The 16,227-nt window shown below is 44.8% G+C and overlaps 1 protein-coding gene across 1 annotated transcript in view; it reads left to right on the top strand.

Moving 5' to 3' along the window:
- MYH15 (myosin heavy chain 15) overlaps window positions 1-16,227 on the top strand; it is a 127,895-nt gene that overhangs the window by 101,232 nt on the left and 10,436 nt on the right. Inside the window, exons 34-38 of the mRNA XM_014792268.2 lie at window positions 2,450-2,642; window positions 2,883-3,086; window positions 7,043-7,168; window positions 9,278-9,448; window positions 12,308-12,412. Coding sequence (XP_014647754.2) covers window positions 2,450-2,642; window positions 2,883-3,086; window positions 7,043-7,168; window positions 9,278-9,448; window positions 12,308-12,412 — 799 coding nt within the window. The remainder of the gene's footprint in view (window positions 1-2,449; window positions 2,643-2,882; window positions 3,087-7,042; window positions 7,169-9,277; window positions 9,449-12,307; window positions 12,413-16,227) is intronic.

Raw genomic sequence — 16,227 nt, 5'->3', positions numbered from 1 at the left:
CCTATAGAAGGTTAGGTAAACGTTTTCTGCATAAGGTCAGATAGCAAACATTTTCAGCTTTGCAGGCCCTAGGGTCTCTGTCACAGCTACTCAGCTTTGCACTTGTAGCTTGAAAGCAGCCATAGACAACTAGAAATCAAATGGGCATGGCCAGAGGTGGCCCGTAACCCATGGTTTGCCCACCCCTGGCATATAGCCTCAGGTATCTAGTGATGTTCCTTTATCTTTTCCTTCCATAGGATCCACTCCTCTGAATTCAGTAATATCAAACTTTACTATGTGGTTTTCATTTATATGCACCATCCAACTTAATTTCTTTTCTTGTCCCAGTCTGTGTCAGAAGAATATGTTTAAATATCTTCTCATTTCTAAGTAAAATATTTTAGTATATTTATCTTTAAGAATTAGGATCTCAAACTCAGACATAGCATTCAGTTAGCAAAATACCTTGTTAATCATTATAAAGTAAATCGTATGTATTGGAATTAAGACAAATCTTACATTTCTCTGATATAGATGAGCAGTATGGCAAAAGAAAAAAATGACCTATTGAATTAATTGTCAATTTTAAGTCATTAGCCTTTTCAAGTTTTATTCTGATCTCTAGGTTTTTGTTTTATTGGGTTTTTTTTGCATTTGGTTTCTTTCCTCAAATTATATTCCATGTTTCAGGGGAAAAGAAGCAAAAAGGAACTCCTTACTAAATTGCCCTGACCCTGAGTGCTTCATTTTTCTTAAAAAATGTACTTGGGGGAGTTTTCATTTTGAAGATTCTTGACTCTGCGTGAAATACGTTAACTGTTTAGGTGTCGTTCGCTAGGCGCCTGACTCACAGCCAAGCCTCTCAAACCACAGCACTTCCTACTTGTCTGCAGGCACTCTTGAAGTTTCATAAACAACTGTGGCAAAAGTACGGTTTGAAACATTCCACACGTCTGCTTAAGTGGCATGTACAGAGGAGTCTGCTCTAGTGTCCCTGTGTAAGGAGAGTCAGCGGTGACAAAAAAGAGAGTTTCTCCAGCGTAAGACAGAGAAGCATCTTATAGCTTTCAGGGATGTTGAGTGTGCGCATCCCTGCCTTAGTTGGCTCGGGCTGCCATAACGAAATGCCAGACTCGGGGTTTAAACAACGGAAATTAATTTTCTCACAATTCTGGAGGCTAGAAGTCCAAAATCAAGATGTCCGTGGGTTTGGTTTCTCCTGAGGCCTCTCTCCTTGGCTTGCAGATGGCTGCCTTCTCACTGTGTCCTCACAGGGTCTTGCCTCTGTGCGCATCCCTGGTGTTTCTTCATGTGACCAAATTTCCTCTTTTTTTAAGGATACCCATCAGGTTGGATTAGGGCTAACCCTAACAGCCTCATTTTACCTTAATCACCTCTTTAAAGGCCCTATCTCCAAATACAATCACATTCTGAGGTACTGGAGGTTAGGGCCTTAACATATGAATTTGTGGGGGACACACAATTCAGCCCATAACAGTCTCTAATGTCCAGTGTGGGGTAGGATGGAGAGTGGGCCACCATTCCTCAAAGTCATTCAAGGACCCGGGTTCCTTCCATCTTGTGATGCCACTATCTTCCATGTGCGGCCACCTCAAGTTTGCCATAGATGGGGAAGAGGGAGTACAGGATCACACAAGTAAAAAAGTTGTATGGATGAGGCTTGGAAACACCTCTATCCATACGACACTGGCCAGAATTCATGTGACTACATGACCCCAGTGCACTGCAAGAGGGCTGGGGAATGATTGCACGCGGTCCCACATTTTTCATTGCCTTCCTGAACACACATCTATCGTCTAAGTTTCCATCACTTTGCAAATACGGTTTCAGCATAGGGCTTTTGTTGTTATGAAGGCATACTGAAATAATTCAGTGTCACACAGCAGCTGGTTTTCTCAGCCAATCCTTGGTTGTATTCTCAAATTCCTGGAGAAAGATAACCTTGCTGTTCTAGGAGAGCTGACCATCTACAGGCTATTAGAGAAGTGTTGCTGGCGCTTGGGACTTGTTCCAACCTGGCTGACTTTGTTGCCTCGTTCAGACATTGTTCACTGTGGAAATAGTTTAAATGTTATGTTTGTCTGCAAGAGCATCCTTCCTTCATCCTTCGCCACTCTAGGAAATGCAGGTGTTTGCCCTAGACTGTCCCTTAGGGAGTCTTAGATAGGCTAAGGCTGCCCCAGGGGAACCTGAAAATAATTCTGGTGCTTTCCTTGATTCTTCCAGGAAGTTGGCCTTGGAATCTTAGTCTGTATTGGTGGACGTATGCTCACTCACCCAACCCTACAACAGCTATGTTTTTAAAGTGAAAATGCTTTAGACTCATATTGTTAATTACCCAGAATTTTTCTTGAATTTAATTTTTTAATTTTAATCTTACACAGCAGGTAACCTTTCTTAATTTGAGCGCATGATTTTTTCCCCATGAATGTTATTCTAAAATTAGGAGGAACCAGCAGTGTGCTATTGACTCGCTGCAGTCTAGTCTGGATTCTGAAACCAGGAGCAGAATGGAGGCTGCCCGGCTGAAGAGGAGCATGGAAGGGGACCTCAGCGAGATGGAACTCCAGCTTAGCTGTGCCCACCAGCAGGTGTCAGAGTCAACTAGATCCCTGGGCCAGCTTCAGATTCAAGTCAAGGTATTTTCTAATTGTAATATGGGGGAGGGGGAGGGGAGGAATGCCTCTGCTTATGGAAGCAAACCAAGCACCAGATTGTGTTGAGCGATAAAAATGAGGACAACAAACCTAATACTTCAAGAGGGCCGGAACATGCTTCCACTTACATCGGTGGAGTTTTGTTCAGCGCATGCGTGCACAGGTGCGTATGCCATTGGACTCAGAGGGGTCTGTGCCCCGGGCCCATGTTTCCTCTTGCAGGACCTGCGGGTGCAGCTGGATGACAGCACACACCTGAATAGTGAGCTGAAGGAGCAGGTGGCTGCGGCTGAGCGGCACAACTCTCTTCTCCAGTCTGAACTAGAGGAGCTGAGGTCCTTGCAAGAGCAGACAGATCGTGGGCGCAGGCTGGCGGAGGAAGAGCTGCTGGAAGCCACAGAAAGAGTCAATCTTCTCCATACCCAGGTGGGGCCCATATATTCTCCCCATTCGCTACATCAGCTGGTTGAAGGCAGGGTTTCCACACGTGGGTCAGCCTTGGACCATACACAGTTGCATGTCAAGCGGTGGGTGTGGCATGTGAGGCATAGGGAGGGCCTTGGCAGCAGAGCGGTGGTCACACTCTTCATTCATCCCCAAATGTATCCGTTCCCTAGGGCTGCCATAACAAAGTACCACAAACTGGATGGCTTAAAACAACACAAATTTATTCTCTCACTGTTCTGAAGGCTAGATGTCTGAAATCGAGGCATTGGCAAGGCCATGTTCCCTCTGAATTTTGTAGAGGAGTCCTTCCTTGCCTTTTCCTAGCTTCCAGTGGTTTGTTGGCAATCTTTGGTGTTCCTTAGCCTATAGAGGCATCACTCCAGTCCTCCACCTTCACATGGCATTCTTCCTGTGTGTCTTAACATCACCTTCCCTCTGTGAGTATCTGTCTCTGTCTAAATTTCCCCTCTTTATAAGGACATCAGTCATACTAGATTAGGGCCCACCCTAATGGCCTCATTTTAACTTGATTATGTCTGTAAAGACCTTATTTCCAAATAAGATCACATTCTGAGGTACTGATATTAGGACTTCAGCATTTGACCCATAACACTAAGCCTTCTGCCAGAAGAATAGTCCATCAGGGCATTAATAGCCTGGATCCTGGGGAGAGAGAGAGGAATATTCTCTGGTGATCCGGAATCACTTGCCTACTTCTCCTATTCCCTCTAAGCCACGTGTTCTCTCAGCATCCCAGGATTAAAAAAAAAAAAAAAATGCTCCTGCTTCAGAGCCTCAGAGCCAGGAGATTTCTAACAATTCTGAGTGGCTGCTGACGATGAGCTGTCAGGACTCTGGCTTCTCATGGAAGGTTATGTAAGTGACATGAATTCCTAGCATCTTTGCCATTCTCATAGAATCCGTAGAAACCGTAGTAGCTAGGACAAATGTGTATGGTAAATGGGTCATTCAACAAACATTTATAGGGTGCCCACCATAACCTGGACATGTATATATGGTGTAGATACAAGATGTCTCCATTGTCCAACAAAAATGAAGACCTGAGTAAGTAGTAGTGCACTGCTGTGAGTATAATGAAGGAGAGCACAGCCCTACAGAAAGCCTTCCCTGACAGTCCTAGACTTAGGCAGATGCACACCAGGCTTAGTCTGAGTCGTGAAGGACATGTAAGCAGTCAGCTAGTAGAGAGAAGTGAAGAGCAGAAGCATGGGGAGAAGAGGAAATTGGGGATGTTAAGGGAAATTGATATGCCCTAGAACGTGGGGGAGGGGTGGTGGTAGACTCGGCAGAAATGATGCTAAGTAAGAAGCAGGGAGAGCCAGGTCACCAGGGACCTTGAGTCTGAGGGGGATGGAGTTTGAATTCTGTCTTGCAGCTAATGGGGATCCTCTGAAGCATTCTGAGTGGCTGAGAGTGAAAAGATCAGATTTGCATTTTAGGAAGTTTACTCTGGTGATCGCTGTGAAGGACGGATTGAAACAACGAGGGGCAGAATTGCTGCACTCTGGGGTATTTAGAAATGCCTGTGAGGTCATTTTGGTTGCCACAGTGCCTGGGAAGTGCCACTGACATTTAGCAGGCAGGGTCCAGAGGCACTAATAGTCCTGCGAGGTGCAGGATAACCCACATCACAGAGAATTGCGCCTCCCAGAATGCCAGTTGTTCCTCCACTGAGAAATACTGGATAAAAGGAAGTATAAGCCAGAGATGTACCAACTGGAAGGCATTGCAATTAGTTTGTGCCTGTAGTTTGACTTCTGTGTCCCTGTGCGTGACGCAATTCTATTTGGACACCATGTGGTATAGAACAAACAGGCTGCAGGTTATGCATAATTCCCAGCTGGCTAACTTGCTCCAATGTTTCCTCTCTCTCTCAAGAAAGCTTATCTAAATACAATGAGTGGGATTCTTATAAAGTAGAATATTGATTTTTTTTTGGTGGGGGGAAGATTAGCCCTGAGCTAACATCTGTTGCCAATCCTCCTCTTTTTTGCTGAGAAAGATTGGCCCTGGCCGAACATCCGTGCCCATCTTCCTCTACTTTATATGGGACAATGCCACAGCATGGCTTGATAAGCGGTATGTAGGTCTGTGCCAGGGATCCAAACCTGCGAACCCTGGGCCGCCAAAGTGGAGCACGGGAACTTAACCACTACGCCACCAGGCCAGCCCCCAGAATGTTGAATTTTTAAAAAGTAAATCATCCACTATCTGTAGCACTCATTTGCCATGCATATTATAGCTGATAATGTACCAGTGGGTCCCAATATGATGAAAAACCACTAGCCTAGTGAGAGATGAGGACATGAACCAGACAGAGAGAGGAGGAGATGGATTGGGAAAAAAAAAAATTAGGCAGTAAAGACCTGGTCTTTAGGGCAGTTTCTGTAACTTTAGGTGTGTAAGAGAAACTAACACAAAAATGAAAATTCTCAGATCTCACCCCCGATCTACTGAATCAGAATCTCTGCAGTGGGAGCCAGGTGTGGAGTGAGTTCTCAGGTGATGCTGCTGGTCCAGAGACTACCCTTTGACCAGCACGTATAGGTGATGTACTGTTGGTAAGGACCTCTCCTCCACCTTAACCATGAGGGGGCACCTTGCAATTAGAGAACCCTACCTATCTTTTGATAACAAATGAAACTTTTGAGGAACCTTCTTAGCTCCTTCTGCTTTCTCAGATCTCTAGCCTAGATCAAACACAAGACCAAACTTATCCTTGCCTGATTACGTGTCCTTTTTCAAATCTGCGCTGTGACAATCTAGATTACCCTTCCACACAATACTCCCTAACCCCTTTCTTCCCCCCAAAAACCAGAGAGTCATTCAGCTTGAAAAAGTTGTAACCATTATCTCCCTAGTAGATTTTAAATGATTCTACGTACAAACAAATCAGCATTTATACCCATACTTCCCTCTACAAAGAAAAAGTTTCTAAGGAGTTATGTGCAGTGAGCATCCAGAAAAACACACTTATCCCCCAGGCCACACCCATGGCCGTGGGAAGCCTGGGGGTGCACAGCGCCTGGCTCTCTGTGAGGACAGAGGATGACAGCCTTGATGAAGATGCTTCATGCCATCGAGACAGCAGAGTAGAACCTGAGGCTGGAATATCTTTCTATTTATTTCCATGGCTTAATCCTGCCACTGAGAGAGCCACTAACTAGAGGAAAGTGAAAGGACAATGAGGAGAAATAAAAAACAGAAGCCCGTGCCTTTTATGCACACTCTCTGTGCTAAGGTTTCACACCTGAGAAAGGCTGTGCTTCAATCGTGGACCAAATAGCAGCAAAAGGGGCTTCAGCCTCTTGTCACAAGCAGAGAAGAAAAGAATTAGGGCAGCCTCAGCCACAGAACACAAAGAGCCCTCCAGTGTCGTGGGGGCTTCTAAGGGCTGGAGGATGAGGCTCCTCTGAGCTGCCCTTCCCACCCCCTCACCGCAGTCAGATGGGAAGGGAAGGAGATCAAGAGGAGGGTTTTTTCCCTGGAGCAGCATGCTGGAAACTGATTTTCATTCCCCAACTGGCTGCTCCCCAAATCTCTGCAGCCGACCCTTACTTCTGCTCTGGGACATTGGCTTCTGCCCCATCAAAGAGCAAAAGGCAGAAAAACAAAACCAAACACACGTTTGGGGCTTGTAGGTCACCTGGGATCCCTTTCCCCTTTCTGATTCAGGCCGCCGTCTCTTTGATCCTGAATGGTTGAAATCTCTTCCATCCCGGTATGCCTTTCATGGCCAGTGGCTTTTCTAATGCTGCCTCCTGGGGTGGGAAGTATTGTTTAAGTGAGTATGGCTGACTGGAATAAAACTCACTCCTGGCCAGAGCCCTCTCCCACTTCATGTCCCAAACAGACCAGCTTGCGTTTGCTTTGCTAGTCTCAACGTGTCTAACAAGAATGCTGCTTTTCCTTAGAACACAAGTCTCCTCAGCCAGAAGAAGAAACTGGAGGTTGATGTTGCCAGGATGCAGAGAGAAACTGAAGAGGCGGTGCAGGGGTGTCAAAATGCAGAAGAGAAGGCTAAGAAGGCAGTCACTGAGGTGGGTCCGTTGACTGTCTGCTCACTCCTGTCTTCCAGAGTTGACCGGAGCAGTAGCTGAGGGGCAGGGGCAAATCTGCAGCCAAAAAGGATTCACTGATTCTCCAGACAGCCTGGAGGAGGGTAGCTGACCCCTCAGCCTCTCTGTTCCCATTTTGGAAAATTAGGCCAATTAGCTCCTCCTCTCCAACCTACGGAGACAATGGAAAGGAGCCGTTGAATTGCTATAAGCAAAACTTTACGAAAGCAAGAAATTTTTTTTTAAAGTTAAGCCACTTTCCACTTGTGAATCAATATTTCTGGTGTATAGAAACAATTCTTCCTGTTTTTCTTTACAAACAGCTGTTTTCCTAGGGTCTGTAATGGTTGTATGACGATGATCTGGAAAGAATGCTTATTTCACTTATATTTTACAACCCCTACTATGGCTTGAGTAGCAGACTCAAGTTGGTGAAGAAGGGCTTCAGGGCTGTACCTTCTTTATTTGCAAGTGTAAAATTGTTGATGGCGGTGCTTTCCCTAAATGACGCTAAGCTCAGGATTGGCTGCCAGCCTTGACTACACCTTTGTGGGAACTAGAGAAAGGCTACCCTTGGGGCACCCATTGTGGGCAGTTGCATGCTTCTCTCAAAGGACAGAGCAAGCAGAACCCAGCACTTAGCAGAAACAGTTCACAGAAGGAGGGTGAAGGGGCAAGTGTGTGTATGGAGGCCCTGGGCTTGCTGAACAGAGCCTGGGCTTGATGCCAGCCTCCACTCACCCCTTCCGCATCAAGTGATTTCATGTAGTCCGTCAAATGCATAACCGTGGCAGCAGGCCTGACCTTGCTGTGCGAATGGAAGCTGATCCTCTTGCTAAACAGGGTATGGGAACTGGGGGGACAAGATATTTAATTAGATTTTACATTAGTTGTTTTAAAATTCAGAGGAGAGGAAGAGCTTGTATCTATATTTGCCCGAGTTATTTAGCACTTGGGGAGCTAAATAAAACCTTTGCACCAAATCCTAGCTGTCAGGTCACTGTAGAATCCTGCCCCCTATAAGAATAGAGAGTCGTGCCCATCCCTCGGCCATTTTGTATCGAGGCAGACACTTCTGCTCTCTGACGGAAAAGAGGTGTGTGAAAGCTGGAGCATGTTTGATGGCCAAGGGAAAAATAATATGCTTAACATTTATGAAAATCCACATAGAAAGGAATAAAAAGAGCTTCTACGCCTGCCTGGTAAATTTATGCAGTCACACAGTATGAAAACTCTATCTGCTTAACCTTGCCTTTATAAGATTTTCTTGACAATGTTGAAAAATGAACTCACTTCTTCTTCCTCCCACCCTTCAATTCTCCAATAGTTCATCTCTGAGTCCCAACCCTACACGGCAGAGCCCAGAGTTGCCTCCGTAATTCATTCTTTGCCCTCACCATCTGCACAGAGTCTCACACTTAAATTATACAGATGGTTGGTAACCTGACAGACAGAGGAGCTTTGGCTGGGAGGGCAGTGTTCTAGCATTAAATGCACTGAGAGATTCATGAAACAGTCCTTAATAATTGTGTGGAGACACCAAGCCCTTGTACGCATAGCCAAAGCCAAGAGCAGGCTTCACTAGCGAGAATTAACCTTCCTTGTGCCAGTTTATTGGCACTGAGAGCATCTGTTGCTGCCAAGTTCCTGAAGCCTAAACTTGTTTGCAGTTGTAAATCACAGAATTATAGAAGGGAGATGTGAAGATTTTCGTAGGCACGCCTCCACAATTTTCCAGGTGCGTGATGTTACAGGATGTGTTCTGGTGCTTTATTCACTTGAAAGCTGTGGCTTCAGTTGGTCATCTTTCTTTCAATGCAAGTGTTGTGTAAGCATGTTTATATGGCACTTCATCTCTGGACTGTTTCCACCACCCCTCACCCCAGGCTCCTCAGTAGCTGCCGCTATCTTGATTGCCTTGTCATTAACAAACTTGAGGGCTGCAGAGGTTAGGGAGAGCGTGGTGGGAAGAGATTAAATATACAGAGGCAAGCCGTGACATCTACTCAGATCCGGAACTGAAGGCTGTGGGTGGACATGTTAAGATCCATTGGCTGCTGGGTTGTCTCAGTCCCTTTCCTTCTTTTCTAGGCAGCAAACATGTCAGAAGAACTGAAGAAGGAGCAAGACACCAACGCCCACCTGGAGAAGATGAGAAAGAATATGGAGCAGACAATTAAAGACTTACAAAAAAGGCTGGATGAAGCTGAGCAGACTGCCCTGATGGGGAGTAGAAAGCAAATCCAGAAACTGGAATCCAGGGTAGGAGTTTGCCTGGGTCATCATGGGGTCTTGACCACTCCCAATTCAAGGCCTTATTGTCCTGGAACGTCGCACCAGACATTCCCTGCCTCCCTCGTTACTTTTGCTTTTAGCACTTTCAGGTCTTTGAGTGTCCGATCTCCATATATTCATTCATTTTCGCTTGACTTTGGGCCACCCAATAGGACTTTTCTTGGACCGGATGAAATCTGCCTTCCCTCTTCCTGCTGAGTGAGAAGGCATCTCCACCCACTCGCCCTTCCCAGCTCTAGGCTCTGCCTCGCCAGGGCCGCGCTGTTTCCAACTCCCCTGCACAGTCCCGCTTCTGTGCCTTTGCTCCCGTTGTTTCCTCTGCAGAGAATGCCATGTCCTCACAGCCAGGGAAGGAGAAGGGAAACCACTAAATCCAGGATCAAGAAAGACGTAGTGGAGACATAGTAAGGGCTGACAGAAATGATGTCAGCTTCAGGGAGCTTAAAAACAAATAGAAGACATATCTTGAAAATAGAATTTTTAAAATTACTGAATCAATTTCAATGACAATGTACAGGTCATGTGACAAATGCTACAAGGGTGGAAAGAATATTTGACTGGGATTTGATGGCTCAGAAGGGCCTCTGAAAAATAGTGTTGTCTTTGCACATTTATGTTATATCCTTACAATGGAACACCAAGGCACATTTATGGTATATCCATATGATCGTGCTGATTAAAAAGGAATGAGGAAGAGTCTGTAATACGTCCTGGAGATCATGGCTAGCAATATAATGATGATAAAAGGTGCAGGCAATGTGGGGATGATACAACCTCTTGTGCAAAAAAGAGGGGAAATATGAGCAGATGTACACACTTGCTTATATTTTCAAAAAGAATAACGACAGGATAAAACAAAGACTAATAAAAATAGCTACTCATAGGAGACCACAGAGGTGAAAGTTAGACCTCCTGACTGTAACTTGTTTCATTGTTTTGATTGCAGAATCATATAAAACATTTATATGCTTCGTAATTAAAAAACAGGTTGAAATCAAACAGAAAAAGCAATCCCTAAAATTTTAACACAATTAGAAGCAAATGAAACTAACTGTATATCAAGTTGGGGGCCATAAAATACACACAAAGAACAGTTATTCCCAGTGACTTGTAAACATAGTGTTTTGTCTGTACATTCCTTATGGAATATATCTAAGCACAAAACAAAAAATAGCAAATAAAGCAAACCGCACTTGTAGTTTCAAAATAACAATATCTTATTATTGCTACTAGCAATAACACTAATATAATTATTTATCCAACAACATATACAAGAACCAAGATTTTAGTATGAGAGAAAAAGCATTTAAGTATAAAATCAAAGAACTTACACTATGCCTTTTTTTCCTAAAAAAATACATATATGATACTGGTATTTCCAACTCAAATTTAAGATTGCAGAATTTTATTTTATTTCCAATTGCTGTTAAGGCCTAGAACCAAGGATGACTCAGTAGCAATGAGCTCCTGAATATCAAATGATACTAAGGAATTATAGTTAATTTCCTTAAAAACATCATCATCATACCGTTAGCTATTAGAATTACATAAAGAAATATTTACAGGTGGAATTATATGATGTCTAGGATTTGCTAAATTTAATAAAGCGATTTTTCCCTGAGGTGTTTAATCGCTTAAAAAAAAACACAGCAAAACTGTAAGTACTTAAAAAAGTGGAAGAGGACCTGTGTTAGTCTCGTGTCCCAACTGACACAGCTGTGTTAGGTTTCTATCTGAAAGGGGGCCAGACGATTTTCTTAATGGGCTTCAAGCACAAGGAACTTCACACCTGCTGACTCTCCCGCCCCCCCTTGCCCGCCTTATACCTCTGAAGAAGAACAAGGGGGCAAGTACAGCTAAACTGGGGGAGGGTGGGGGGATAGGAAGCGGTGGGGTCAGACATTCCAGGCACATTCTTACCTCAGGGCATCGCCACTTTGCAGTTTTAAAGGGGTGGTTGTCAGGAAACCCCACTGAGAAGGCGGCATTTGTGTCAAGAAGGCAGGGAGAGAGCCATGGATGTCTGGGGGAAGAGAAGGGGCAGCCAGCACCCTTCCCCCTCAACTCCCTACCCCGCTTCCCGCTTTATTCCTCTCCATGTCACTTATCACATCTAACTTGTTCTGTATTTTACTTTATTTTGTTTGTGTGTTTCCCCTCTTTAGAGTCTACGCTTCCACAGGGGAGAGATCTTTGCTTTGCTGCATCTCCACCACCCCCCGGGTCTGGTGTGTAGTGGGCATCAGATATGTGTTGGATGAATGTTGTTAACCTCGTTTGTATAATTCTATAAGGCTACAGGCAGATTGCTAGTGTGCAAAATAGCTCTCCCAAGCTGGGTTTGGAGACAGGCAGGGCTGTGGGGCTGTGTGTGACATATGTGTGACTCAGGGTCTGATTTCTTTAGGGAGTCCGAGCTGAACATGGAGAAAGAAGCTTCAGATCAGGTGGTACATCGGCTGAATCCTTGAAGTGTGCTGTATATAGCTTATTCTCCCCATATACTTGCCTACATTCATACATACGTGTGTGTGTGTGATTTTATAATCTAAGAGGGGAAGCTTATCACCTCTGCATGGATTAACCTTTCACATCCCTCAGAGTCTAACCAGTCCTTTTATGAACTTGCATAGTTCAAACAACTCACTTTTGGAGAGGCAGTTTTCCCAGAGAGGTTTCCCTGTTCAACCACGGTCAGAAGGAGAGTGGACACATCTTCCCTTGGTGATTTCCCTCTGTTTCAAATGATCGTGCCAACAGGCAAATACAGCAACAGCCTGGCTTGCTGGCTGCCAGCCTGTGGTCTGAGATCATGGTTGGTTGCAGGTTCGTGAACTGGAAGGCCAACTGGAGGGCGAAGTCCGCCGCACCGCGGAGGCCCAGAGGGGAGCCCGCAGGCTTGAGCGATGCATCAAAGAGCTGACTTATCAGGTACGCCAGGAAACCTCCCCCTGTTTGTCTGGCTGGGCTCTATTCCAGGAAGAATCCTGGAAGAATGTGCTCCTTCAGCCTGAGACGGCCTTCTAGGCCTCCTGCAGCTCCCTCTCCATCCTCGCTCTCGCTTGGCAGTAGACTCTGACTCACCCTTCCAGCTCCTCTGCTATTAGTAATTTGGGCCGTCCCTTTCCAGAGCTCTCAGGAAGCAAAATGTGAGTGGCAAGTTGCAATTAGAAGTGAAGAGCTGTTTATACCGTCCTTGTTTTTTTTACAAATAGTGTCTGCAGCACTTTCAGAAAGATGCCTTCCTGTGAGAGGCTGAGTGAGAACAATGTGTAAATGAACTGACTGGCGGGGACTGGGGTGGCTACTCAGCGCCCAGGTTCCAGGGGACGCTGACTAAATTGGAGCAGGGGACATTTCCATTCCTATTTTCTGGTGGCACAAACACTCCAGGCCACTCAGGACTCTGTCTGGTGCTGGTGCCAGGTGGAAACAAAGCAAATGCTATCAAGAGGCCCCCTCTTCCCCAAGCCTTCTGACTCTGTTTTCCTGCTGACTAACATTGGTGTCAAGCGAGTAACTGGAAAGAGGTAGGCAGACTTCTTACCAGTAACTAAGGCATTTCTAAAGTAGCAATATACTCCTTCACTTCTTTTTTTTTTTTATTTGTGAGGAAGATCAGCCCTGAGCTAACATCCATGCTAATCCTCCTCTTTTTGCTGAGGAAGACCGGCTCTGAGCTAACATCTATTGCCAATCCTCCTCCTTTTGTTTTCTTTTCCCCTTTTTCTCCCCAAAGCCCCAGTAGATAGTTGTATGTCATAGATGCACATCCTTCTAGTTGCTGTATGTGGGACGTGGCCTCAGCATGGCCGGAGAAGCAGTGTGTCAGTGCGCGCCCAGGATCCGAACCCGGGCCGCCAGTAGTGGAGCGCACGCACTTAACTGCTAAGCCACAGGGCCAGCCCCCTCCTTCACTTCTGTTTTCGTTTTCTATCCTTTCTCCCCTTTTCTTCAAATGGAGTAGAACATAGAGTCCAGACGGCAGAGGCACGTACTGTTCCCTCCCCAGGGCCTCCATCTTCCTGGCACAGAGCAGGTGCACATATTTCAGTCGTCAAACACATGCCAAAGGCCATTCTAGGCCCTCTCCCGCCACACAATGTAGCTTGCTACAGTAAAAAGGCAAACTCATTCTAGGCACCCATTTTTACAGCAACTGTGACAGTACTGATGCAAGATCTGTGGGTCCAGATTCTGGTCCCGACGGCTGAGTCCTTAGATGTGTCAAAGTCTTCAGGAAGGACAGTGTTGATAAGAAAGCAGAGCACTTCAGAAGCATCATCTTGGGCTAATTATGATGAAATGAGCTTCTTGCACAGTTCTTCTTTGCTCAATAAGTGGTTCTTTTCTAAGATGAGTTCGTCTGACACTTCTTTAGATCAGGCTGGGTATTATCAAAGCCACTGAAGAGTGAGCCATGGTCTGTGTGGCTAAGGAAGTAAATACCTGGGGAACATGGAGGACGTGCTGGTCTACTCTTCTTTTGAGGGAGGCCTGGGGGGGGCACCCATGTTGAAGGAATGAAATGCTGCTTGTTAATAATGTCTGGGGTTTTCTTCTGTTTATTTTCCTATGGATTATTCTTACTGTTTTCTTCTGTAAACAACTTCATTATAGAACAAAACACTAAAGCTATACTTTTTTGCTTTTCATTGTCCCAAGGAAGGCATTCTTGTTCTATTGTGTTTTATCTTTGTTTCTTTATCGCAATAATCTTAGTGTTCCCTATGTGCTAGTAAGGAGCTGTATTTCTTAATGTCTTCCAAGTATCTGCATAATGCTTAGAGTATATCTATTCAATTATGCCATGATTTTCTGCCATCAAATCAGATAACACCTATTGAACCCTATTTTATGCAAGATATTAGGATAGACCCTGTAAGTTTAAAGAGACATTAGAGAGCCCTCCACTTTCCTTGATCTCAATGCCTGGTTTTAAAGTACTCAAAGTAGATGCTGAGTCAATTCAACATGTTTAACATCAAATATAATCAAAGTAACCATCAGGACCGTGAAGCAGGGTGTTTTGTGATGGTACATCCTAGGTGCCAATTGAAAGTGTCATTTTGAAAGTTTTCCTTTCCTAGGAAAAATCCTCTGCGAAGATCCTACTACGCTGGAGAGCATATGACCCCCATCCGCCGTAGTTCTATGGCCAGTCCCCATGGAGCATTTGTCTTCCCCCGTATGTCCCTCTAGCATTTGGCAACTCATCCTATTTTCTCTCTCCAGTGCCTGGAAAAATGTGCTATAAAGCAGGACATAAGATTAGGAACTGAAAATTGTTGTAGAAGGTAAAGACTTTTTCTGCCCCTCACTCTCCACTCGCCTGCTCCATTTCATGGTTGCTTCCTACATTCAGAGATCTGTGTGTAGATGTTATATAATCCCTACAAATCTAATTACAGATATAGTATCTTCATTTTTAGGGATAAGGAAATAAAATCTGTTCTCAGGTGGGTTCTCCGGGAACCAGAGGCCAGAATGGAGTTACAAGTACAGGGTATTCTTTATTGGAGGTAACACCTGGGAAAGATAAAGGGAGAGCAAGCAGGATGGGTCAGAGAAAGCCTTCAGACCCCAGTGTGAGTCTGACCCCTGTGAAGGGAGAGGGTGAAGGAAGGAGGATTGGCTAGAAGGAGCCTCAGACTGCGTGCAGCTCCGAGCAAGTCTCCAGCACCAAGATTGCCCATAAAGGAGTCCCATGTTGGGCGGAAATGTCCGGACCCTCGTAACTCTACTGTGCCTAGTTACTGGGTGGGGGTGAGGGGTGCTGCCTGGGGAGTGTGTGATCTCAGGGACGATGCTGGGGCAGATCCGAAAGCTGGAGGTTTTCAGGGAACTGCACTCCTCATGGTTGAATGGCTAGTTCTTTGCTTGAAGGGAAACCCAAACAGAGCACAACCGTGGCTGCTGCAGTTACTTAACCTCAGAGCTGAGACGGGAACCCGGGCCTAAGGTCAGAGGCTCTGCTGCCCAGGTGGGAGGAGCATCATTAACATCACAACCACCTCCAGCATTTCCCCGTTTTCTTCTGTGTGGCCTCTTTTACCACACAGTCAGTTTACTCACACAGTAAATTGGTTTTAAGCAACTAAACCTCTGTTGGTTTTAGAACTTCTTATAAACACATAATTATATGAATTTTCAAATTTCTTAAGCCTGAGAGGTAGGGAAATAAGCAGATGTAAACAGAGAAGAGATTTTATTTAAAAAATGGATTTGTCTCATTTCCCTAACCATGTCATTCCTTATATATTGTTGGTCCCTACGTTAGTGAGCTTAAAATTAGTAATTAATTATCTACTGTCAGATTGTACATTAAGGTAGGGGGGAGCATTCTAGGCAATAGAAGCAGCTTGGTTAAACCTACATTTATTTATTTATATTGAGATATAATTGACTGTTACATTGTGTTAGTTTTGGGTATACAACATAATGATTTGATATATATTTACATTGTGAATGATTATCACAACAAGTTTGGTTAGCATCCATAACCACACATAGTTACAAATTTTTTTTCTTGTGATAAGAAGCCTCTTATCAACTTTCAAATATACAATACAGTATTGTTAACTGTAGTCACCATGCTGTACATTACATAAGTCCTCAGGACTTATTCATCCTATAACTGGAGGTTTGTACCTTTTGACTACCTTCACTCATTTTCCCCACTGCCCCCTCACCCCCACCTCTGGCAACCACCAGTCTGTTCTCTGTTTCTGTAAGTTCGGTTTTTT

Source organism: Ceratotherium simum, chromosome 15, assembly GCF_057802395.1.
Source record: "Ceratotherium simum simum isolate JZ-2026a chromosome 15, ASM5780239v1, whole genome shotgun sequence".
NCBI classification, from domain to species: domain Eukaryota; kingdom Metazoa; phylum Chordata; class Mammalia; order Perissodactyla; family Rhinocerotidae; genus Ceratotherium; species Ceratotherium simum.
Note: the sequence above shows the minus strand (reverse complement) of the source record. Positions and strands in the feature narration are given on the sequence as shown.